Source organism: Ovis canadensis, chromosome X (genome assembly GCF_042477335.2).
Source record: "Ovis canadensis isolate MfBH-ARS-UI-01 breed Bighorn chromosome X, ARS-UI_OviCan_v2, whole genome shotgun sequence".
Taxonomy (NCBI): Eukaryota; Metazoa; Chordata; class Mammalia; order Artiodactyla; family Bovidae; genus Ovis; species Ovis canadensis.
Window position 1 is genome coordinate 101,892,863 of NC_091727.1, and position 25,660 is coordinate 101,918,522.

The following is a 25,660-nucleotide window of genomic DNA, read 5'->3' on the forward strand; positions in this document are numbered from 1 at the left end:
TATGTACAAGATGGGGCTTTATCTAAATGATAAATGATTGCTATTGAAAACAAAACAAAAGAAGAGAATTGCATGGTGTGGCAAACTCTTCTAATTATGAAAGACTTCCTGGAAGTAATTATTTTTAACTGATATCTAAAGGAGTACACATCAAAGCTATATATGGTCACCCTGCTTATTTAACGTACATACAGGGTACATCGTGTGAAATGCCAGGCTGGATGAAACATAAGCTAGAATCAAGATTGCCAGGAGAAATATCAATAACCTCAGATATGCAGGTGACACCATCCTTATGGCAAAAAAGCAAAGAGGAACTAAAGAGCCTCCTGATGAAAGTGAAAGAGGAGAGTGAAAAAGCTGGCTTAAAACTCAACATTCAGAAAACTAAGATCATGGCATCTGGTCCCATCACTTCATGACAAATAGATGAGGAAGCAAAGGAAACTGTAACAGACTACTTTCTTGGGCTCCAAAATCACTGCAGATGGTGACTGCAGCCATAAAATTAAAAGATGCTTGCTCCTTGGAAGAAAAGTTATGACAAACCTGTGAAGTGAAAGTCGGTCAGTTGTGTCCAACTCTTTGCGACCCCATGAGCTATACAGTCCATGGAATTCTCTAGGCAAAATACTGAAGTGGGTAGCCTTTCCCTTCTCCAGGGGATCTTCCCAACCCAGGGACTGAACCCAGGTTTCCCACATTGCAGGTGAATTCTTTACCAACTGAGCTATCAGGGAAGCCCATGACAAACCTAGACAGAATATTAAAAAGCAGAGACATTACTTTGCTAACAAAGGTCCATCTAGTTAAAGCCATGGTTTTTCCAGTAGTCATGTATGGATGTGAGAGTTGGACCATAAAGAAAGCTGAGTGCTGAAGAATTGATGCTTTTGAACTGTGGTATTGGAGAAGACTCTTGAGAGTTCCTTGGACTGCAAGGAGATCAAACCAGTCAGTCCTAAAGGAAATCAGTCCTTAATATGCATTGGAAGGACTGATGCTGAAGCTGAAGCTCCAACACTTTGGCCCCCTGGTGTGAAGAACTGACTCGTTGGAAAAGACCCTGATGCTGGGAAAGATTGAAGGCAGGAGGAGAAGGGGACGACAGAGGATGAGATGGCTGGATGGCATCACCGACTCGATGGACATAAGTTTGAGCAAGCTCTGGGGGTTGGTGATGGACAGGGAAGCCTGGCATGCTGCAGTCCATGGGGTTGCAAAGAGATGGACATGACTGAGTGACTGAACTGAACAGAAAAGACAGGAAGGAATTGGTTTAGCTTCAGACAAAGGCTCAGAATTTCCTAATGGGAAAAACTTTATCCAGGAAATCCTGAGAAGATTGCCTGACTGAAATTGATGCCATCAGTAAGGATACAGTGTGAAATGTCTGTGGAAGGTAGGGTTTGAAACTGAGCTGAGCTAGATAATTATAAGCCACAATAAAACTTTTAAATTGAACAAAATATGGATCAAATATTGGACTCGGTTGGTCTTTAAGTAATAACTTGGAAAATTAATTGTAGAAAAGGCATTTACAAGAGAGTTCTCCCAAAGGTTAAGTATAAAGGTGGTATATGCAAGGGAGTTGCTTCAGGTCATTTTTCTATATGAAACTAAGTTTTAAAATAGTTTCCTGAGATGTCAATAAATGTCACTGGTATCTTTCGTGTACTAATACATTTCCCACTGTGTCATTCTCTCACACTTTAGGGGGAAAAAGTCCTTGGGAGGAAGCAAGAGTACCAGCACCAGGAATGGTGTCACAGGGCAGGGAGGGTAGGAGTGGGAGCAGGGGCCTGGGAGGGTGCAGGGTGAAGCTGATTCCCAAGTGTTATCTCTAGTGAAGGAATTAAGATAGGAGGAAATATCATGCTTAGTTCCATTTAAGAGAAACCACAGAAAACTAATATTGTAAAGAGACGAAATTTTAAAAATGCTTAACATTCCTAGGTTTGCTAATTTTAACCTATTTCTTACTGTAGTTACTAGAGATAAAGCACTTAGAAAATTCTGAACAAGGGTTATATGCTATGTTTATGAATGCCTCTGCCTGGTTCTCCAAACAATTTAAAATGGGTTATGAAGATATTGAACATGAACTGAATGTAGGCTAGAAGGACAGAGCATAAAGCAGGGTAAGGAATGTATTACACACTCACTACCACATGGGCCATAAATTAGATTTAGTGTTCATAGTTGCCAATGTGTAAAGCAAAACCAAATCAGGTAAACAAGCATTGGTAGCCATAAAATTAAAAGAGACAAATTACTCAGGTAAAGTCCAACTGTTCCCGACAGGAAGATGAAAAACTTTTCCTGCTTCTGCTGGAGTAGGGGGAGGTGGAGATGGAGAAGACAGAGCTGCATCAAGTTTAACAGAGTTTCCAGGAAGAGAATTCCTAGTGGAAGAGTTGGAAACAGGCATGCCAACCTCAGAGGTTTCACGGGATACAGCAAAGGGGTAATTCGGGGGAAGACATAGTCTCCATAAGCAGAAGAGGACCTCCATTACTGCTCATCAGAAGTGGGGTGGAGTGGGGCTTCCCTGTGGTCCAGTGATTAAGACTCCATGCTCCCAACGCAGGGGGCACAGGTCTGATCCCTGATCAGGGAACTAAGATCCTGCATGCTGTGTAGTGTGGCCAAGAAAAGAAAAAGTGGGGTGGGGTGGAGTGATTTCCTGACAGTGGTGAAGAAAAATTTGAGCTTAATTAAGAAAATAATTGTGAGATAGCAGATTTTTACAAGCTTTGTACATACACATCTCTATTTGTGTGTTAAATGGCACCCATAATTCTTTATAGCTCAGGGCTTCCCTTATAGCTCAGTCAGAAAAGAATCTGCCTGCAATGCAGGAGACCTGGGTTCGATCCCTGCGTTGGGAAGATCCCTTGGAGAAGGAAATGGCAACTCAGTCCAATATTCTTGCCTGGAGAATCCCATGGACAGAGCAGCCTGGCAGGCTACGGTACATGGGGTCACAAGAGTTGGACACGACTTAACGACTAGAGAGAGAGAGAGATGATTATAAATGCCCTCAACCACCACATTTTTTTCTAAAACACTGTTCTGCCTACATTTTAATACATTAAAATCAGTGCCAGTTAAATTTTTTAATTGTGGTAAAATATACATAAAATTGGGTGTTAGTTCTAAAAGGTCTTGTAGGTCTTCATAGAACCGTTCAACTTCAGCCTCTTCAGCGTTACTGGTTGGGGCATAGGCTTGGATTACCAAGATATTGAATGGTTTGCCTTGGAAACCAACAGAGATCATTCTGTCATTTTTGAGATTGCATCCAAATACTGCATTTCGGACTCTTTTGTTGACCATGATGGCTACTCCATTTCTTCTAAGGGATTCCTGCCCACAGTAGTAGATATAATGGTCATCTGAGTTAAATTCACCCATTCCAGTCCATTTTACTTCACTAATTCCTAGAATGTTGACATTCACTCTTGCCATCTCCTGTTTGACCACTTCCAATTTGCTTTGATTCATGGACCTGACATTCCAGGTTCCTATGCAATAGTGCTCTTTACAGCATCGGACCTTGCTTCTATCACCAGTCACATCCAGTCCTTTTCATTATAGGAGACTGGAATGCAAAAATAGGAAGTCAAGAAATGCCTGGAGTAACAGGAAAATTTGGCCTTGGTATATAGAATGAAACAGGGCAAAGGCTAATAGAGTTTTGCCAAGAGAACACACTGGTCATAGCAAACACCCTCTTCCAACAACACAAGAGAAGACTCTACACATGGACATCACCAGATGGTCAACACCGAAATCAGATTGATTATATTCTTTGCAGTCAAAGATGGAGAAGCTCTATACAGTCAGCAAAAACAAGACTGGGAGCTGACTGTGGCTCAGATTATGAACTCCTTATTGCCAAATTCAGACTTAAATTGAAGAAAGTGGGGAAAACCACATTATTCAGGTATGACCTAAATCAAATCCCTTATGATTATACAGTGGAAGTGAGAAATAGATTTAAGGGACTAGATCTGATACACAGAGTGCCTGATGAACTATGGATGGAGGTTCATGACATCGTACAGGAGACAGGGATCAAGACCATCCCCATGGAAAAGAAATGCAAAAAAAAAAAAAAAAGCAAAATGGCTGTCTGAGGAGGCCTTACAAATAGCTGTGAAAAGAAGAGGAGCAAAAAGCAAAGGAGAAAAGGAAAGATATAAGCATCTGAATGCAGAGTTCCAAAGAATAGCAAGGAGAGATAAGAAAGCCTTCCTCAGCCATCAATGCAAAGAAATAGAGGAAAACAACAGAATGGGAAAGACTAGAGATCACCTCCAGAAAATTAGAGATACCAAGGGAACATTTCATGCAAAGATGGGGTCAATAAAGGACAGAAATGGTATGGACCTAACAGAGGCAGAAGATATTAAGAAGAGGTGGCAAGAATACACAGAACTGTACAAAAAAGATATTCACGACCAAGATAATCACAATGGTGTGATCACTCACCTAGAGCGAGACATTCTGGAATGCAAAGTCAAGTGGGCCTTAGAAAGCATCACTATGAATAAAGCTAGTGGAGTTGATGGAATTCCAGTTGAGCTATTTCAAATCCTGAAAGATGATGCTGTGAAAGTGCTGTACTCAATATGCCAGCAAATTTGGAAAACTCAGCAGTGGCCACAGGACTGGAAAAGGTCAGTTTTCATTCCAATCCCAAAGAAAGGCAATGCCAAAGAATGCTCAAACTACCGCACAATTGCACTCATCTCACATGCTAGTAAAGTAATGCTCAAAATTGTCCAAGCCAGGCTTCAACAGTGCATGAACCATGAACTTCCAGATGTTCAAGCTGGTTTTAGAAAAGGCAGAGGAACCAGAGATCTAATTGCCAACATCCACTGAATCATCAAAAAAGCAAGAGAGTTTCCAGAAAAACATCTATTTCTGCTTTGTTGACTATGCCAAAGCCTTTGACTGTGTGGATCACAATAAACTGTGGAAAATTCTGAAAGAGATGGGAATACCAGACCACCTGACCACCCTCCTGAGAAACCTATATGCAGGTCAGGAAGCAACAGTTAGAAATGGACATGGAACAACAGACTGGTTCCAAATAGGAAAAGGAGTACGTCAAGGCTGTATATTGTCACCCTGCTTATTTAACTTCTATGCAGAGTACATCATGAGAAATGCAGGACTGGAAGAAGCACAAACTGGAATCAAGATTGCCAGGAGAAATATCAATAACCTCAGATATGCAGATGACACCACCCCTATGGCAGAAAGCAAAGAAGAACTAAAGAGCCTCTTGATGAAAGTGAAAGAAGAGAGTGAAAAAGTTGGCTTAAAGCTCAACATTCAGAAAACTAAGATCATGGGATATGGTCCCATCAATTCATGGCAGATAGATGGGGAAATAGTGTCAGATTTTATTTTTGGGGGCTCCAAAATCACTGCAGATGGTGATTGCAGCCATGAAATTAAAAGACGCTTACTCCTTGGAAGGAAAGTTATGACCAACCTAGATAGCATATTCAAAAGCAGATTCATTTGCCAACAAAGGTCCATCTAGTCAAGGCAACGGTTTTTCCAGTGGTCATGTATGGATGTGAGAGCTGGACTGTGAAGAAAGCTGAGTGCCGAAGAATTGATGCTTTTGAACTGTGGTGGTGGAGAAGACTCTTGAGAGTCCCTTGGACTGCAAGGAGATCCAACCAGTCTATCCTAAAGGAGATCAGTCCTGGGTGTTCATTGGAAGGACTGATGCTGAAGCTGAAACTCCAATACTTTGGCCACCTCATGCAAAGAGCTGACTCATTGGAAAAGACTCTGGTGCTGGGAGGGATTGGGGGCAGGAGGAGAAGGGGATGACAGAGGATGAGATGGCTGGATGATATCACCGACTCGATGGACATGAGTTTGAGTGAACTCCGGGAGTTGGTGATGGACAAGGAGGCCTGGCGTGCTGTGATTCATGGTGTCACAAAGAGTCAGACACGACTGAGTGACTGAACTGAACTGAACTGATACATAAAATTTACCATCTTACATTTACCATTTTTTAATTGTACAGCTCAGTACAATTAGTACTGTTAAATAAGTACATTTGTGTTGTTATTTAACAAATCTCTAGAATCCTTTTCATCTTGCAAACATGAGACTCTATAGACTCATGAAAGAACACCGCCCTCAAGCCCCTGGCAAACACTATTCCAATCTCTTCTCTGGGAATTTGAATACTCTAGATTCCTGCAGCATCAAATTTAGGGACAGTCTACTATGAGACATGATCCTTAAACTTAAGGTTCATGCATTCAGTAACACTTTTTAAGTACATTTGACCCTTGAACAACATAGGTTTGAACTGCACACATCGATTTATATATGGATTTTTTTTTCAATAAATATACAGCTGGCCCTGAGGGTTCCCACTCATGGGTCCAAACAACCACAGATTGCAAACAATACACAACCTGTGGCTGGTTGAATCTGAGGATTCAAACCCTTGGATATGGAGGGCAGGCTATGGGACTGGAACATACTCAGATTTTGGTATCATCTGCATCATGGAATCAATCCCCCATGGATATACCAAGGTACCAAGGGACAATTATATTTTCAAAACAATATTTGTATCAAGAACGATTTTTCTATTTTGCAATGTGATATATTAGCTAGAAATGAAAACATCTCTATTGTTGATGCTCTGTGAAAAAATTCAAATAGTATAGAAACACATAAGGCAGAAGTAAACATTTTCCCGTAATTCCATGCTCCAGAGATAACTACTAATAATAGATTGATATATATCCTTCTTGACTTATGTAAATACATAGATTATGTTATACACCCTGCTGATTTAACTTATATGCAGAGTACATCATGAGAAACACTGGACTGGAAGAAACACAAGCTGGAATCAAGATTGCCAGGAGAAATATCAATAACCTCAGATATGCAGATGACACCACCTTTATGGCAGAAAGTGAAGAGGAACTAAAAAGCCTCTTGATGAAAGTGAAAGTGGAGAGTGAAAAAGTTGGCTTAAAGCTCAACATTCAGAAAACTAAGATCATGGCATCTGGTCCCATCACTTCATGGGAAATAGATGGGGAAACAGTGGAAACAGTGTCAGACTATTTTGGGGGGCTCCCCAAAATCGCTGCAGATGGTGACTGCAGCCATGAAATTAAAAGACGCTTACTCCTTGGAAGAAAAGTTATGACCAACCTAGATAGCATATTCAAAAGCAGAGACATTACTTTGCCGACTAAAATCTGTCTAGTCACGGCTATGGTTTTACCTGTGGTCATGTATGGATGTGAGAGTTGGACTGTGAAGAAGGCTGAGCACCGAAGAATTGATGCTTTTGAACTGTGGTGTTGGAGGAGACTCTTGAGAGTCCCTTGGACTGCAAGGAGATCCAACCAGTCCATTCTGAAGGAGATCAGCCCTGGGTGTTCATTGGAAGGACTGATGCTGAAGCTGAAACTCCAATAATTTGGCTACCTCATGCGAAGAGTTGACTCATTGGAAAAGACTCTGATGCTGGGAAGGATTGGGGGCAGGAGGAGAAGGGGACGACAGAGGATGAGATGGCTGGATGGCATCACTGACTCGATGGACGTGAGTCTGAGTGAACTCCGGGAGTTGGTGATGGACAGGGAGGCCTGGCGTGCTGCGATTCATGGGGTCGCAAAGAGTCAGACACGACTGAGCAACTGAACTGAACTGAACTGAACTGATACATGTGATTCTGAACCCTGGGTTTAATTACTAGATACAAAGGTGAGTGAGGCTGCTCAGGATGGTAGAGTGGATAGATGGAAGAAACCTGGGCCTCTGATGACATCACTGAGCCACTGAAGTAACCAACCCCAGAACCTCCTTTCACAAACTTCTTGTTATTTGGTATAATAAAGGTCCCTTATTGTTTAAGTCACTTCTAGTTGAATTTTGTTGCTTTTGCCCAGAACATTCTAATTATCATTTCATTCTCCTAGATAATTCAGCCTATCTATAATGAAGGCACATATGTATCTCCATAAATTTTATAATGAGGTAATACTTGGAACAAAATAAAGCATATGCATAATGCTGTTACAGCAAGCTAAACCAATAAGCCTTGAAATTCTCATCATCAAATAAGGTAAAATGACTTCAGTTCTGCCAAACCCAATCCATTGTACAAGATGGTTTATTTTAAATATACATGATATTAAGCTGAACCTTATGGGAACTAAGAGCCTAGAAATCCTAAGGAAAATTATGCATTTAAAAAATGCCAGGTACCTAGTTTCTCTACATAGATTCTATTACTAGTAAAAGACATATTTAATGAGCATTTAGCAGTATTCTTGCCTTTAGAATTCCATGGATAGAGGAGCCTAGCGGGCTACAGTCCATGGGGCAGCAAAGAGTTGGACAACTTTCACTTTTAGTAGGTATCATTGCTGTGCCAAGTGTTTTACACTGATTGATATAATCACAACAAACTTATGAGGCAGAAGCTATTACATTCCCATTTTACAGATGAGGAAATTAAGGTGCAGAAAGGATAATCTGTCCCCAGATAATCAAGTTCATATGTATAGTGCCATTTATGGGTCCTTGCCTCTCAGTCATATTTTAACCCAATCCATTCTGGCTTCATCTACCCTTTTCTCCACTGAACTTTCTTTCAAATTAAAGTTCATAATAAGCTCCATTTTGGTAACTCAAAGGACACATTTCAGTCTTTATCATGTCTAACCACTTTGTTTTCTGTGGTTTTTCATGGTACTACTCTCCTCTGAGTCTCCTCCCATCTCTCTGACCATTCCATCATAGTCTTACTTGGTGGAGCCTTTTCTGAGATTGTCAAAAAAGCAAGAGAGTTCCAGAAAAAAAAAAAAAACATTTATTTCTGCTTTATTGACTATGCCAAAACCTTTGACTGTGGATGACAACAAACTGTGGAAAATTCTGGAAGAGATGGGAATACCAGACCACCTGACCTGCCTCTTGAGAAACCTGTATGCAGGTCAGGAAGCAACAGTTAGAATTGGACATGGAACAACAGACTGGTTCCAAATAGGAAAAGGAGTACGTCAAGGCTGTATATTGTCACCCTGCTTATTTAACTTCTATGCAGAGTACATCATGAGAAATGCAGGACTGGAAGAAGCACAAACTGGAATCAAGATTGCCAGGAGAAATATCAACAACCTCAGATATGCAGATGACACCACCCTTATGGCAGAAAGCAAAGAAGAACTAAAGAGCCTCTTGATGAAAGTGAAAGAAGAGAGTGAAAAAGTTGGCTTAAAGCTCAACATTCAGAAAACTAAGATCATGGCATCTAGCCCCATCACTGCATGGCAAATAGATGGGGAAACAATGGAAATAGGGACAGACTTTATTTTGGGGGGCTCCAAAATCACTGCAGATGGTGATTGCAGCCATGAAATTAAAAGGCACTTACTCCTTGGAAGGAAAGTTATGACCATATTAAAAAGTAGAGACATTCATTTACCAACAAAGGTCCATCTAGTCAAGGCTATGGTTTTTCCAGTAGTCATGTATGGATGTGAGAGTTGGACTGTGAAGAAAGCTGAGCGCCGAAGAATTGATGCTTTTGAACTGTGGTGGTGGAGAAGACTCTTGAGAGTCCCTTGGACTGCAAGGAGATCCAACCAGTCTATCCTAAAGGAGATCGGTCCTGAATATTCATTGGAAGGACTGAAGCTAAAGCTGAAACTCCAATACTCTGGCCCTCTGATGCAAAGAACTGACTCATTTGAAAAGACCCTGATGCTGGGAAAGATTGAAGGTGGGAGGAGAAGGGGACGACAGAAGATGAAGTAGTTGGATGGTATCACCAACTCAACCGACATTAGTTTGAGAGAACTCCGGGAGTTGGTGATGGACAGGGAGGCCTGGCGTGCTGCAGTCCATGGGGTGGCAAAGAGTCAGACTGAGCGACTGAACTGAACTGAACTGAACTTTCTGAGATTGATTTTTAAAGTTTTTCCCTATTCCTCTTCTTCTCTTATACTCTCTCCGTAGGTCATTTCATTCATTCCCATAGCTTCAAATAATGATCTATTAATGATCCTAAATGTATCTCCAGCCCAGATCTCTATCCCAAGCTTCAAACTTGTATATATAACATCTCCACCTGAAGATATCAGAGAACCTCAAACTTAACAAGTCCAAAACTAAACTCATCTTCCCTTCTAAATCTACTCTTCTGCCAATGTTCCCTTCCATCAATTCCACTATCCCATCAATTGCCCAAGTCAGAGAGCTAGTAATCATCTTTGCCTCCATTGTGTCCCACTCTCCATCAAATCTATCACCAACTGATCCTACTTTTCAAATATCTCATAGATCTTCCCACAGCCACTGCATTTGTCCAAGTTACTATCAGCTGTTTGCCAGAGTTATTACAGTTGCCCATCTGATCTTCTTACATCTACTTTTGTCCTCTTCCAATCTACTTGCTACTCTGAAGCCAGGCTAATCTTTTTAGGAGTGCAAATTTGATCACAGACTTAGACTGGTCTGTGATTTGGTCAGTCGCAGGCTTAGAATTCGTCAATGAGTTTCCATTGAAAATAGGATAAAGTGGAAAGTCTTTCCTTTTTTCGGCTGTACTGCATGGCTTATGGGACCTTAGTTTCCCTAACCAGGGTTTGATTTCAGGCCCTGGCAGTGAAATCCTAACCACTGGACTGCTAGGCAATTCCCAAAGTGCAAAATCTTTAAAATGACTTTTAAGGCCCTACAAGATTTTTCACAAGTTTACATCTCCAACGTCATTTCTCTCCATTTCATCTTTACTTTCACTCTAGCTAGAATGGATTGAGGAAGAAAGATTTGTTTAATGAACAGTTCTAATTTTCCCCCAATATACTATTATTGCATTTGTGGTAATAATGTTGAATATCATTTTATAAAGAGGAAAGTGCTCAGTTTTAAGATTAGAAAGCAATATTTTAAAATAGAATCCAAGCTATAGCATTTCATTAAAATGTTCTATAGCTTTCATCATATTAAATCATGTAAGAGGAAATACATGAATAATTGTATATCAACAAAGCAGATAATCTAAATGAAATGGACAAATTTCTAAAAACACACAAATTACCAAACTAACTCAAGAGGAAATATAAAATCTCAACAGACCTGTTAACAAGTAAAGAGAGAGACTCTGTTTCCAAAACCTCCCAACAAAAATGTCTATAGCCGGATGGCTTCACTGGTGATTTCTATCAAACATTTAAAGAATCAACACCAATCTTAATAAAACTCTGCCAAAAATATAAGAGAAGGAACATTCCCTAACACATTCTATAATATCAGCATTACCCCAACACCAAAGTCAGCAAAGATACTATAAGAAAACTATGGACCAATATCCCTTATGACTGTAAGTGGAAAAATTCTCAACAAAATAATAGCAAACCAAATCCCATAGTACATTAAAAGGATTATACACCAAGACTAAGTGGGATCTATCCTAGGAATTCAAAGGTGTTCAATAAAAGAAAACCAAAGTAGTAAATCATATTAACAGAATGGAGAGGAAAAAACAACATAATCATCTGAATAGATGCAGAAAAAGCCTCTGAAACAATTCAACATCCTTTGATGATTAAAAAAAAAAAAAAAGACTCAGCAAGCAGGAGTAGAAAGGGATTTCCCTAACATGAAAAAGGGCATTTACCCAAACCTTTAGCTAATATCATACTCAATGATGAAAGACTGAAAGCTTTCCATTTATGATCAGGAATAAGGCAAGGATGTGTGTTTTTTGAGACAAGAGAGGTGGTGGTTGAATAACATTGTGAATTCACCAAATGCCCCTGAATTGTAACTTTAAAATAACTATGTGCTATATGAATTTCACCTCAACAAAATGATTCCTAGAGTGAAACATTTATTCACTTTGGCTTACTGACGTACAAGCATATTTCCTATGTTTACAGGATAATTAGTAGATGAGTTATCATTTAGAGATGGCATTATAACACCATGAAAAACAAACTATATTTTCAATTCAAGATAAATATGAGATTAAAGTCAAGCTATAAGCCTGAAAATTACCCTTAGGAGAACTTGCAAATTTCCCCCTCAAAATCAGATTGTTCTCTTAAAAACTGGAAGCCAGATGGTTTTATACGTAAAAACAAACCTCAATGTTAAATCCACGTGGGATTTAAAAGTTCATTCTCCTGCAGCTGCAGCAGCTGCACCAATCATAACTGCAGTCAGTGTGATTATTTTTCCTTCACTAATGTTTAGAACAATGTTTCTCAAAGTGGAAACTTGTTTAGAAATGCAAGTTCTCAGGCCCCACCCTAAAACTCCTGAATCATAAACTCTGGGGTTGAGGGCCAGTCATCTGTTCTAACAAGCCTTCCAGATTCACACTCAAGTTTGAGAACCACTGGTCAACAACAATAGATAATGGCAACCCACTCCAGAACTCTTGCCTGGAAAATCCCATGGATGGAGGAGCCTGGTAGGCTACAGTCCATGGGGTCGTGAAGAGTCAGACATGACTGTGTGACTTCACTTTCGCTTTTCACTTTCATGCACTGGAGAAGGAAATGGCAACCCACTCCAGTGTTCTTGCCTGGAGAATCCCAGGGACGGGGGAGCCTGGTGGGCTGACGTCTATGGGGTCGCACAGAGTCAGACATGACTGAAGCGACTTAGCAGCAGCAGCACAAGCATTTTCTTACCAGACTGTGTTGTGTCATACATGTTGCACTGTTTCTTCGAGTTGTTATTGAATCAGATCGTAACACTTGTGAACTATCACTAAGAAGAAAAGGAAAACATATGTCATTTAAAATTCATTACAAACTTTTTTTTTAAAGAAATAAGATTTCAAATCCTTAAACAACATTGCCATTGATGTAAATATCTTCTTTGTGGAGACAGCTGTGCAGCTGTAGAAAATAAAACATGCGTGCACACACACACACACACACACACAAATCCTTAGTTGACTGAACCTAAACAAGTGTCCATGTAAGGTAAGGAATTCTCAAGCATGCCCTTTTACCTCTAATCATGCTACCAAGAATAAGTATAAATTATTGTGGCCTTAGAGACACATCATTTTCTGTGTAAAGCTGTAACCAATTTAAAGTTGTGATTGAAGCTATTATGTCCTAGCAGCAATTTCCTCTGGACTCCCAAACATTCACATGGATGAGAGGGATAGCCACTAGCAGGGTCAATAGAAATGAGCTTTTCAGATATGTCTCATTTGGCCTACCCAGTGTTAAAAATGTTTTTTAATTAGCTGTGCACACTTGGAACAACTATGGAGATTTCACATAAAGAATTCGGATTCCAGGTTTCTGGCTTCTGTTGAAATTTTGCAAGACTTTGCCACACTGACTCACATTCCCCCATGGCAACAATGAACTGAGCTGAGCAACCACTGCCTGCTGAAGATGTTCCTAGTTTCCTCAGCTTTGAAAGTGCCTGCTTAGCCAGCCTTGACCTGATTTGAGCTTGGGACCCTGAAGAAATCTTTCCCTATTTATGTTTTCATTTTGTTATAACTTTAGAAGCATTTTTATTTTATATTGGACTCTAGTTGATTTACAATGCATTAGTTTCAGATATACAGCAAAGTGATTCAGTTATACATACATATATATCTTTTTTTCAAATTCTTTTCTCATTTAGGTTATTACAGAATATTGATGAGAGTTCCTTGTGCTATACAGTAAGTCCTTGTTGATTGCCTAGTAAATATAGTAAAGTATGTTGTTATAACTTTTTTTATTTTGAAACTCACAAGAAATTGCAAAAAGAATATAGAGTGTTCTTGTGTACCTTTCATCCAGGTTTCCCTAATGATAATAACCTATCTTTAACATGTTCTTTTCCACTCCCTATATCCAATTAAGTGCCAGTTCTTTTAGGTTTTACGCATGATTTTTCATGTCCATCATGCTTTCCAGGTTCCTTGCTAAAAACTAATTCAAAGCATTCTTACTTTTCCACCAACTCTGTAATAGTCTAATTGGTCAGCTCATCTCTGTTCTTTTCCTACTGCAATCAGCTTGCTCTCCTGCTCACAACTTTCAGTGATTCTCTTCATTGCCTTCTGAATTCAGTTACATTCTTTACTATAACTTTTGGGCTTCCCTGGTGGCTCAGACGGTTAAGAATCCACCTGCAATGTGGGAGACCTGGGTTCAGTCCCCGGATTGGGAAGATGCCCTGGAGGAGGGCATGGCAACCCACTCCAGTATTCTTGCCTGGAGAATCCCCATTGATAGATGGAGCCTGGCGGGCTACAGCCTATAAGGTCACAAAGAGTCGGACACGACTGAGCAACTAGGCACACACACTATAATTTTCAAAGCCCTCCACAATTTAGCTCCACAGACTTTTGGATTTCACAGACCAGGAAAATTTCAAAACAAAATCTTGGCACAAACATGCAGTTGCATTTTCTCTTGCCAAGTAAGGTCATTAAAAAAAATCTCATCAACTACCATCATTTCATTTATAAAAGGGCATTTTGTTATTAAAAAAAAAAAAAGCAGGACTGACAATACAGGTCAGAGTAAAATACAGTAATGCCCAGGAAAGTATGCTGTATTCAACTTTTTAAAGCCATGGATTAGATAGAATGTCACTTGGGATCAGCACTGGTCAGTAGGTAAACATTTGGGAGCCAGTGATCCAGGCAGAGTTGACCAGCATTCTAGAATACACCTATACTTTCCTACTTCCAAGCCTATTCCATGTTCTTGAAATGCTGTTCAGTTACCTGGCCCCCTTTCTTCCAATCTGCTTTCAATCAACTTATTTGTTAGGACCCATCTTAAGTGCCATCTAATCCAAGAAACTTTCTTGTATTCCTCACCAATCCTGTCATTTCTAACTCCCTTCTTTTAATTACCCTAGGACTTTCTTTCCCTTCTAAGCACAGATCTTACTCGACCATACATTTAAGTCTTCTCAGTATTCATTTTCCCTATTAAAAGCTTATTGAGCCTTGAGATACATCTTTGCAGTGCAGTAATTTGCATATAATAGGCAGTAACAATGTTTATGAGAGGATATGTGTATATGTATATTTTTACTTCCTTTCCCAGTCATTTTCCCCTACGAGAACAGGAATATATTTTAGCAGTTACTACTAGGAAGTTGGAGGGTCACTAATGGGTTGCATATTTCCACTGTCTTTTGCATGTGGGAGGTAATTCTTTAAAAAAAATTTATTGAAATATAGTTGATTTATGTGTTAGTTTCAAGGTGTACAGCTAAGTGAATCAGTTATGCATATACATGTATACACTCTATTGTAGATTCTTTTCCCATACAAGCATTACAGAGTATTGAGTAGAGTTCTCTGTGCTATACATTAAGTCCTTATTGGTTATCTATTTTATATATAGTAATGTGTACATAATGGCAACCCACTTCTTCCAGGTTTGTATTAATACAAGCTTATAAAACCAGTGTGCTTGCACTCAGTCGCTTTAGCCATGTCCATCTCTTTGCGACTCCGTGGACTATAGCCCACCAGGCTTCTCTGTCCATGGGATTCTCCAGGCAAGAACACTGGAGTGGGTTGCCATGCCCTCCTCCAGGGGATCTAGACGGTTGATAAAGTCTGTCAAGGGCCAGACAGTAAATATTGTGGGCTTTGTGATCCATACAATCTTTGCTGCAATTACTCAACTCTGCCACTGTAGTATAAAAGTGGCCCAAAGATAGTAAGTGAACAAGGGGATGTGGCTATGTTACAATAAAATTTTATTTGCAAAACCAATCAGTTTGGCCCCCAGGCAATAGCTTGTCTTTCAAACAGAATTGAGGCACTAACAGTTTAAATGCAGGGTCAGACTAGTGGTATTTAAAGAGGGAAGGTACTGGCAGAAATCCAAGAACTTAATCTCTAATAAGGGCCACAGAAGTAGAAGAAAAAAATACCTTTAAATAAAATCACTGACACCAGTAGTGAAGTCAGCCACCTTGAGGGGCTAAAGATAGAATCAAGAGCTTCAAAACTTTTGACATTGATATTTTTATTAATACAAGATGAATACAAAAATGTACAGGAACTTAAGAAATAGTGATGTTTGTATTAAAGAGTTGACATTTACACAACAAATTCTGCAAATGCTGGTGCAAGGGAGACAAGTCTTTATACATAGGAAACATCAAACAAAATTGGAAAACTGCGTCAAAGAAGTGCAACAATATTTAGTGAGCTGTGAAAGAGGCAAGGCAATGAGTATGAGAGGCCAAGTAAAAGAAAGTGCAGTGAGCAGTGGACATACTCCACTGAAAAGAATCTGCAAGAAAATGAATGCAACTAAAGTGAAGGGAAGTCGCTCAGTCATGTCTGACTCTTTGCGACCCCATGGACTGTAACCCACCAGGCTCCTCAGTCCATGGAATTTTCCAGGCAAGAGTACTGGAGTGGGTTGCCATTTCCTTCTCCAGGGGATCTTCCCAACCCAGGGATTGAACCCGGGTCTCCTGCACTGCAGGCAGACGCTTTACCATCTGAGCCACCAGGGAATGCAACTAAGGCTCCCTGTAATTCTGCTCTAAATTTTTCTTGTTGATTACATGCTAAGCTTGTCACAACAGCACAAAATATGCCCTCAGATCACTTGGACCAGTTCCTTGACCTCAGGCATGTCATCTATCATTCCTATGCTACTTCTTGATAGACAAGAGTCCCTGGACTTGGTCTATCTTTCGGTTTAATTCCTACTAGAGAAATATGCAACTGCCCTTCACCATTCTGTACAAAAATTCATGTCCAGCATCAGGATCTTAAGCTATGGAGTTCTACACTGTAACCACGCTCTAATATAATGCACATTTCCAATCTTTTGCAGAACAAAGTAAAGTATGAAGGGATAACTGTGATCACTCTCTTTATTTCCAGGACTTTGAGGATTGGGACAAGGGACCTGGTCAGCTGCCCCTCACCCCCCACCTCAGCACTTAATATATTAAATAGAATCCACATGTTCCTGCAAATATATATTCTCCATCATCTACATATTTGTGACTTGTTTCTTCATTTCATAGAGCTTTTCAATAAAATGAACATTCTCAAGTATTTTCTTCTACTAGCAGAGTGCACCCATAACAATTCATTTATTCACACAACAGGATTTAGAGTAGAATCCTGAATTTATAGCATGTTCTTTTTCTCGGTACAACATGCAGAGCTGTCTCCACCCCTTATTTTTCTATCTGCCTATTTTAAAAGGTAATGTATTATTTTCAGGTCACTCTTAGTTTGTGTTTCATTTTGTTAGAACATACTCTCCCTTAACTCAAAAGACCAGAAAGCTGCATTTATTTAATTAGTCAGCTTAGATACTGACTGAAGTGAAGTGAAGTCGCTCAGTTGTGTCCAACTCTTTGCGACCCCGTGGACTGTAGCCTACCAGGTTGCTCTGTCCATGGGATTCTCCAGGCAAGAATACTGGAGTGGGTTACCATTTCCTTCTCCAGGGGATCTTCCCAACCCAGGGATCGAACCCAGGTCTCCCACACTGCAGGCAGATGATTTACCCTCTGAGCCAGTGGACAAAGCACTAGCTTAGGAGTCTGGAGCCACAGCTTCCTAGTACTGATCGATTACTGACTATGACATCTTGGAGATTGATGGACCTGTTAGCCCATACATTAAACAAGGAGGGTAGATCTGGTCTCCTGAGTTCTCATCTAACAGTTGTGAATTACAGCTATCAAGTAGGATGATGCCAGCAAAAGGTGAGGTGCAAACTTAATAAAATGTATGCAGTGAAGGCATTTTTCAGACAGTTTTACAATATTGAGAAAAACTTATAATACTGGGATGTGAAATCCAAGATCTCACTTTAAAATTCTATTTTAAGAAATAAGGTTGAGTCAGGCCAGATCTTTGGATATATGCAAGAAATACAGTTAACCATCAGTTAATCTTTTAAACCTTTTTTCATCATCAGATCTCTAGAGTCTTTTTAGACATTTCCTCCCTCATTAGCTCCTCTTCGAGAATTCCCACACAATTTTAATAACACAAATATACTGCATATCTGTCTATGTGCCATATATACATATCTGTTTTATGCATATGAGAAAAAAACTTTCACCTGCCAAGAACTAAGTAGGGCCAACGTAGGTTACTGAGAATACAAAAGTAGGAGATCAATTTTCTGTCATAGCTAAACTTTTTGTTCAAATAAAAACTAGGTGTAAAAAAGGCCCAAGCTTATTTACTTGCCAACCATTCCCACTCTGAGTGTGCTAAGGTGAAGGTCAGAGGTGACAAAGTAGATGAGAGAATGACAAAAATTACAGTCATTACAGATCTGGAGGCGAGGGTGGGGAGTACACAATTTCTTCAATGGTGTGGGTAAGAGATGGGGTGAAGTTAGAGAAAGCCGTGCTCCACACCAAATAGTTGTTGCTTTCGGGTCCTGGATCCTGATGAACTGTCAGAAGAGGACGTCACGTTTCATTTGTGCCCTTGCCCTACAGCCAGCCTGTCCCCCTTCCCCCCGCCCCCAGGCTGAGAGTGGGATCTTCCGGTCACCAGGAGCAAGGGAGATACCTGCAGAACCTCGATGAGTCAAGAAGTGGGAATGCTATTGTAAGTCACTTTCTTGCAACTCTTGCCACCCTTTCCCGCCCGCGCAGGCCTCCTCCAATATCTCAATCCTGCTCACCCAAGGCCACTGATCAAAGGGGCGCTGCTGGATCGCCTCAAAGTGTTATCTTCTGTAGTGGTTGAACTCGGCAGCCCCTCCAATTGTAGTTCCATTTTCTCCCGTGCTCTGTCCGTGCAGAAGCTTAGTTTGGAGCTCTCTGGTTTTTCTGGCTCCCGTTCACATAAGAAGTCAGCTAAGTGAGGAGATGATGTGGGGAGAGAGGAAAAAGAAGAGAGAGAAGGAAGTTCTTAGACAAGTGCGTGCTCACTTTTGCAGCCCTACCATCCCTAACACCAGTGGGCACAAAGTGGGACAGGACTGGCTCCGACCCTCCTAACTCCAAGCTTGGGGCACCTAACACTGAGATCTTCCACCTCCAAGCCTGTAATGAACATGAGGAATTTATCGTAATCCGTGAATCCTCCTTTATTTCCCTCAGCCAAGGAAACCCGGGTAAGCCTTTCCCGTCAAAACAAAAACTGCAACCAACTGCCTTGCAGAATCATTTGGGCACTGCGCTTCTGCGCATGCGTCCTGGGTCCGGCCCGCTGACGCACGTTTACTACGTAAGCAATGAGCATTATTACAGGCGCCTGTGTCCGCGGTGAAGCGGGCGCACGCGCAGTGAAGGAGCCTTTTTTCGCAAGCCAGGCACTCTCTTCTCTCTGCCTAGTGCGGATTCACCTTGGTTGTTCCTCCTCTCCTCCCGTGTTAACCCTAGCATGGTTTCCTTAAGCATTATTTAGGAAAGAAAGGATGGAAATAAGGTGTATGGGAGCGCCATCTTTTCTGCCCTAAATCTAATACTCAGTTTGGGTTAGCTCATTGTCTCATGACTGAGGCAACAAGCTTGTTACCTCTCATGAATTTTTCCATCCTGTTACAAAAGACAACCTAAACCTTTGCAATGTACAAAACACTAAAGCCTGGGGGTGGCGGTGGAGGAGAGGACCACCCGCTCTCAAAGGGTCATGTTAAAGTCCTAACACAATTGAAACCAATTGCGCTAATAGTTGTGTGTGTGTGTGTGTGTGTGTGTTGAATTTAGTATCCATTCAAATCAGTGTTGCCATTTAACATTGTAAGAACTGCTCTTTTAGAATTTTTTTTTTACCACCTCTTAACTCCATACTAATAATTTTGAAAAACCACCCATCTTAGGAACCATATAGAGAAATGGCAGAGAAGGCAAGTGAAACGATTGAAATGGGAGTTATTAATTAAAAGAATCATAACACGGTATAGCACTTTACAGTTTAAAAAGATGTTTTCACATATTTATCTCAATTGGTTCTATCATTAACCCTGTTCAGCTAATCAGTGGTGAATTTAAAATAAATAGGATTATCTTGAAACAGTTCATGACAAGTTTATGTCATAAACATGAAAGATCATAATCATTCTTCATTCTGAGAATAGAATAAGAAAAGTGTAATTATATTAGACAGAATTAGGTTACTTAAATCCCTGACATGAGGACGATTTAGAGTCTCCATTCCTGATATAAGACAGGTTAACAATAGCTACCATTTGGGGGCCATTTATTATGTGCCAGGTACTGTCCTAAGCCCTTGAAATATGTGATCATATTTAATGCTTACAGTAACTCTGTGAGATAGGCACCATCACAATGCCCATTTTTCAAAGAAGGAAACTGAAGCTCAGAGGGATTACTCAAATTACAACTACTAAGTGGCAAAGCCAAGATTCCTCTGCTGTTCTATTTAAGTGGAAAGACAGACCAGGGGCCTCTGGATATTTCTCTGGACACTATTTCTGAACAAGCAAGCACTCAATAAATAGTTATTAAATTATTTTATAAATAAAACAGGTTTAAGTAACTTGTCCTTCACAGCTATCTTGTAAATTAGGTAAATATTTTCTATTTTACAGTTGATAAAATTCCGGAGAGATTAATGGCACATAACTAGGTAGCAATAGAATCTGGGCTGGTACCAAAATTCCTGAAAGCCACTGTGGAATTTCTCAGGGTAAGCTGGAGAGTTTATGAAAGATGGCAGCTAAAACTGAGCCTTTACTCAGAGTGACTGCAGAGGCAGTGGTTAAATACAGAACAGAGGGTCAAAACGAAACCATCTGAATAAGATAAAAATATGGAGTACATCAGAGAACAAAAAGCACTTACTTTCAATCTACTGCTTATTTTACTTTTCAAAGAGTTTGTTAATATTCTTGGCAGGCAATAAGGTTTAATGGATATGCAGTGAATGAATAGACAAATCAAATCTCATCATGTCTAAACATTACTGATATCTAGTTTTTTAAAATGGTCGCAAAAGAGTTGGACAGGACTTAGTGACCAAGCTACAACAAAGTACATAACACTAAGAAAATAGGTATAATCAAACAAGGAAAGAGCAACTAAGAGAAAGTTTTGAGAAAAGGGATTAAGAACATGAAATGATTAAATACATGAGATAACAATAGTTTCCAGCTACTACCAAAAAGGAGGGATTCTCTTTAACTTAAGTTCAGCTATATGACAGGAACCTAAAACCTGTAAAAATAGAAACAGGACATACTCAAGTTGGAAAGTCAAAAGGAACAAGTACTACAAAAACAAACATTTCTATATACTATAGTGGCAAACACAATATTTAAAGAAATTATTTTTACTTCCCATTTTTACCCACACATTATTATACCAACCTGGCTGTGTTCCCTGATCAATATTTGCTGTTCTGCAGTCATGTGCCATGATCTTGAGTTGTTGTTTTGCTTAGATGTATACCTTGACCCTTGTGGTGCTCTTCTCTGTGTCCCAGTCTGCTGCCATCTGCCCCTTGCCTCTTTCCTGTGAAAGGTGTCCCACAAACATGTCATAATCAGTTCTTTATTTTGTCCGTTGTCATGGCAACTTTAAAGCAACATGTTAGCCTTTAGTTATCACAAGACCAATACAGATTCAAGTTGATCCCAAGCCCACAAACCACAAACACCAAAACCTTTCAAAAGATTTACATAAAGAGTAAAAGGAACTAGATAGAATGATATGAATAATGAATAAAACCTGAAAATGATCGTCAAGACAGCATCTGTCTTCTCACATATCCTTGAATTTCTCCTAATTGTTCAGCCCCAGAAAGTTAAGGATTCTTTTAAATTGTTTGGCTCTTCAGAGTTAGGGACTGTGTACTTGGTCAATAAATGATTCTTTGGTAGCTATTGTGAACAATAAAATGTACTATAATTTTTTTTAGCAGATTGATGGGGAGTGGGGTATGGCTGAAACACTGAGATAAAAAGAGAAACATAAATTGATTAAAAAAGAACAGAGCTTGCTTTTCTAATCCAGTTGGCAGGAAAATATAGGCAATTTAAAAGAAACTATCTTGTGCTTGCTTCAGCAGCACAAATATCCCAAATTGGAATAATAAAGAGAAGATTAGCATGGCCTCTGGACAAGGATGACATGCAAAACTTTGTGAAGTGTCTGATATTTTTTCATGTCAGAATCAGTTCAGTTCAGTTCAGTTCAGTCACTCAGTCGATTCTGACTCTTTGTGACCCCATGAATTGCAGCACGCCAGGCCTCCCTGTCCATCACCAACTCCCGGAGTTCACTCAAACTCATGTCCATCGAGTCTGTGATGTCATCCAGTCATCTCATCCTCTGTCGTCCCCTTCTCCTCCTGCCCCCAATCCCTCCCAGCATCAGAGTCTTTTCCAATGAGTCAACTCTTCCCATGAGGTGGCCAAAGTATTGGAGTTTCAGCTTCAGCATCAGTCCTTCCAATGAACACCCAGGACTGATCTCCTTCAGAATGGACTGGTTGGATCTCCTTGCAGTCCAAGGGACTCTCAAGAGTCTTCTCCACCACCACAGTTCAAAAGCATCAATTCTTCAGCGCTCAGCTTTCTTCACAGTCCAACTCTCACATCCATACATGACCACTGGAAAAACCATAGTCTTGACTCTACGGACTTTTGTTGGCAAAGCAATGTCTCTGCTTTTGAATACGCTATCTAGGTTGGTCATAACTTTTCTTCCAAGGAGTAAGCGTCTTTTAATTTCATGGCTGCAATCACCATCTGCAGTGATTTTGGAGCTCCCCAAAATAAAGTCTGACACTGTTTCCACTGTTTCCCTATTTCCCATGAAGTGATGGGACCAGATGCCATGATCTTCGTTTTCTGAATGTTGAGCTTTAAGCCAAATTTTTCACTCTCTTCCCTCACTTTCATCAAGAGGCTTTTTAGTTCCTCTTCACTTTCTGCCATAAGGGTGGTGTCATCTGCCTATCTGAGGTCATTGAGATTTCTCCTGGCAATCTTGATTCCAGCTTGTGCTTCTTCCAGCCCAGCGTTTCTCATGATGTACTCTGCATAGAAGTTAAATAAGCAGGGTGACAATATACAGCCTTGACATACTCCTTTTCCTATTTGGAACCAGTCTGTTGTTCCATGTCCAGTTCTAACTGTTGCTTCCTGACTTGCATACAGGTTTCTCAAGAGGCAGATCAGGTGGTCTGGTGTTCCCATCTCTTTCAGAATTTTCCACAGTTTATTGTGATCCACACAGTCAAATGTCCATCATCAAAAAACAATCTACAAACAATAAATGCTTAAGAGAGTGTGGAGAAAAGGGAACCCTCCTACTCTGTTTGTGGGAATGTAAATTGATATGTCCACTATGGAGAACAGTGTGGAGCTTCCTTAAAAAAACTAAAAATAGAACTACCCTATGTTCCAACAATCCCACTACTGGGCATATACCCTGAGAAAACCATAATTCAAAAAGATACATGCATCCCAATGTTCACTGCAGCATTATTTACAATAGCCAGGACATTGAAGCAACCTAAATGTCCATCAACAGATGAATGGATAAAGATGTGGTACATATGTACAATGGAATATTACTCAGCCATAAAAAGGAATGAAATTAGGTCATTTGTAGTGATGTGGATAGACCTAGAGTCTGTCATACAGGTGAAGTCAGAAAGAGAAAAACAAATATCTTATATTAATGCATATATATGGAATCTAGGGGGCTTTGCAGGTGGTGCTAGTGGTAAAGAAGCTACCTGCCAGTGCAGGAGACATAAGAGACCCGGTTCTATCCCTGGGATGGGAAGATCCCCTGGAGGAGGGCATGACAACCCACTTTAGTATTCTTGCCTGGAAAATCCCATGGATGGAGGAGCCTGGCAGGCTACAGTTCTTAGGGTCTCAAAGAGTCAGACATGACTGAAGTGACTTAACACACACACGGAATCTAGAAAAATAATACAGATTAACCTATTTGCGGGGCAGTAATAGAGATGTAGATGTACCGGACATGTGGACGTGGTGGAATGGGGAAGGGGAGGGTGGGATGAACTGGAAGAGTAGCACTGACATATGTATACTGTTGCTGTTCAGTCACCCAGTCCTGTCTGACTCTTTGCGACCCCATGGACTGCAGCATACCAGGTCTCCAAATCCCTCACTATCTCCTAAAGTTTGACCAAATTCATGTCCATTGATTGGTGATACATCCGGCCATCGCATCCTCTGATGCCCTCTTCTCCTTGTGCCCTCAATCTTTCCCAGCATCTGGGAAATTAGTTAGCTGTTTGCATCAGATAACCAAAACACTAGAGCTTCAGCTTCAGTATCAGTCCTTCCAATGAGTATTCAGGGTTGATTTCCCTTAAGATTGACAGGTCTGATATCCTTGCTGTCCACGGGACTTTCAGGAGTCTTCTCCAGCACCAAAGTTTGAAAGCATCTATTCTTTGGCATTCTGTCTTCTTTACTGTCCAGCTCTCATAACTGTATATGACCACTGGGAAGACCACTGTTGTTCAGTTGCTCAGGCTTCCCTGTACTTCACCATCTCCTGGAGTTTGCTCAAACTCATGTCCATTGCATCAGTGATGCCATCCAACCATCTCATCCTTTGTTGTCCCCTTCTCCTCCTGCCTTCAATCTTTCCCAGCATCAGGGTGTTTTCCAATGAGTCAGGTCTTCGCATCAGGTGGCCAAAGTTTTGGAGCTTCAGCTTGAGCATCAGTCCTTCCAATGAATATTCGCCTTGACCTTTGTCAGCTGAGTAATGTCTCTGCTTTTAAACACACTGTCTAGGTTTGTCATAGCTTTCCTTCCATGAAGCAATTGTCTTCTGATTTCATGGCTGTGGTCACCGTCTGCAGTGATTTTGGAGCCCAAGAAGAGGAAGTCTGTCACTACTTCCACCTTTCCCCCTTTATTTGCCATGAAGTAATGGGGGTGGATGCCATGATCTTAGTTTTTTTAATATTTAGTTTTAAGCCAGTTCTTTCACTCTCCTCCTTCACTCTCATCAAGAGGCTCTTTAGTTCCTCTCTGCTTTCTGCCATTAGAGTGGTATCATCTGCATACCTGCCTGCAAGTTAGGAAACCAGGGTTCTATTCCTGGGTCGAGAAGATCCCCTGGAGAGGGAATGACAACCCAAACCAATATTCTGGAGAATTCCATGGACAGAGGAGCCTGGCAGGCTACAGTCTATCGGGTTGCAGAGAATCAGACATGACTGAGCGACTAACACACACACACGTGCATGCACACACATGCGCGTGCACACACACACATATCTGAGGTTGTTAATGTTTCTCGCATCTATCTTGATTCCAGCTTGTAACTCATCCACTCCAGCATTTCTTATGATGTGCTCAGTGTATAGGTTAAACAAACAGGGTGACAGCAGACAGTTCTGTCGTCCTCCTTTTTCAATCTTGAACCAATCAGTTGTTCCATACAGGGTTCTAACTGTTGCTTCTTGACCCACATACAGGTTTCTCAGGAGATAGGTAGGATAGCCTGGTATTCCCATCTCTTTAAGAGATTTCCACAGTTTGTTATGATCCACACAGTCAAAGGCTTTAGCGTAGTCAATGAAACAAAGGTATATGTTTTTCTGGAATTACCTGGCTTCCTCTATGACTCAGCGAATGTTGGCAACCTGATCTCTGGTTCCTCTGCCTTTCCTAAACCCACC

General features: G+C 40.6%; 1 protein-coding gene and 1 non-coding gene across 5 annotated transcripts in view; one reads left to right on the top strand and one right to left on the bottom strand.

Moving 5' to 3' along the window:
* Window positions 1-25,660, bottom strand: part of LOC138930459 (P2R1A-PPP2R2A-interacting phosphatase regulator 1-like) — a 73,915-nt gene that overhangs the window by 33,947 nt on the left and 14,308 nt on the right. For all 4 annotated transcript variants that reach the window (XM_070290709.1, XM_070290711.1, XM_070290710.1 and 1 more), the window contains exons 2-4: window positions 21,348-21,492; window positions 18,696-18,870; window positions 12,723-12,801 (exon numbers count right to left, since the gene is read on the bottom strand). In XM_070290709.1, coding sequence (XP_070146810.1) covers window positions 12,723-12,801; window positions 18,696-18,870; window positions 21,348-21,396 — 303 coding nt within the window. In that variant the 5' untranslated portion in view covers window positions 21,397-21,492. The remainder of the gene's footprint in view (window positions 1-12,722; window positions 12,802-18,695; window positions 18,871-21,347; window positions 21,493-25,660) is intronic.
* On the top strand, window positions 22,033-22,142 carry LOC138931325 (U6 spliceosomal RNA). The gene has a single exon (XR_011446567.1). It is a non-coding gene; the product is annotated as a U6 spliceosomal RNA (small nuclear RNA).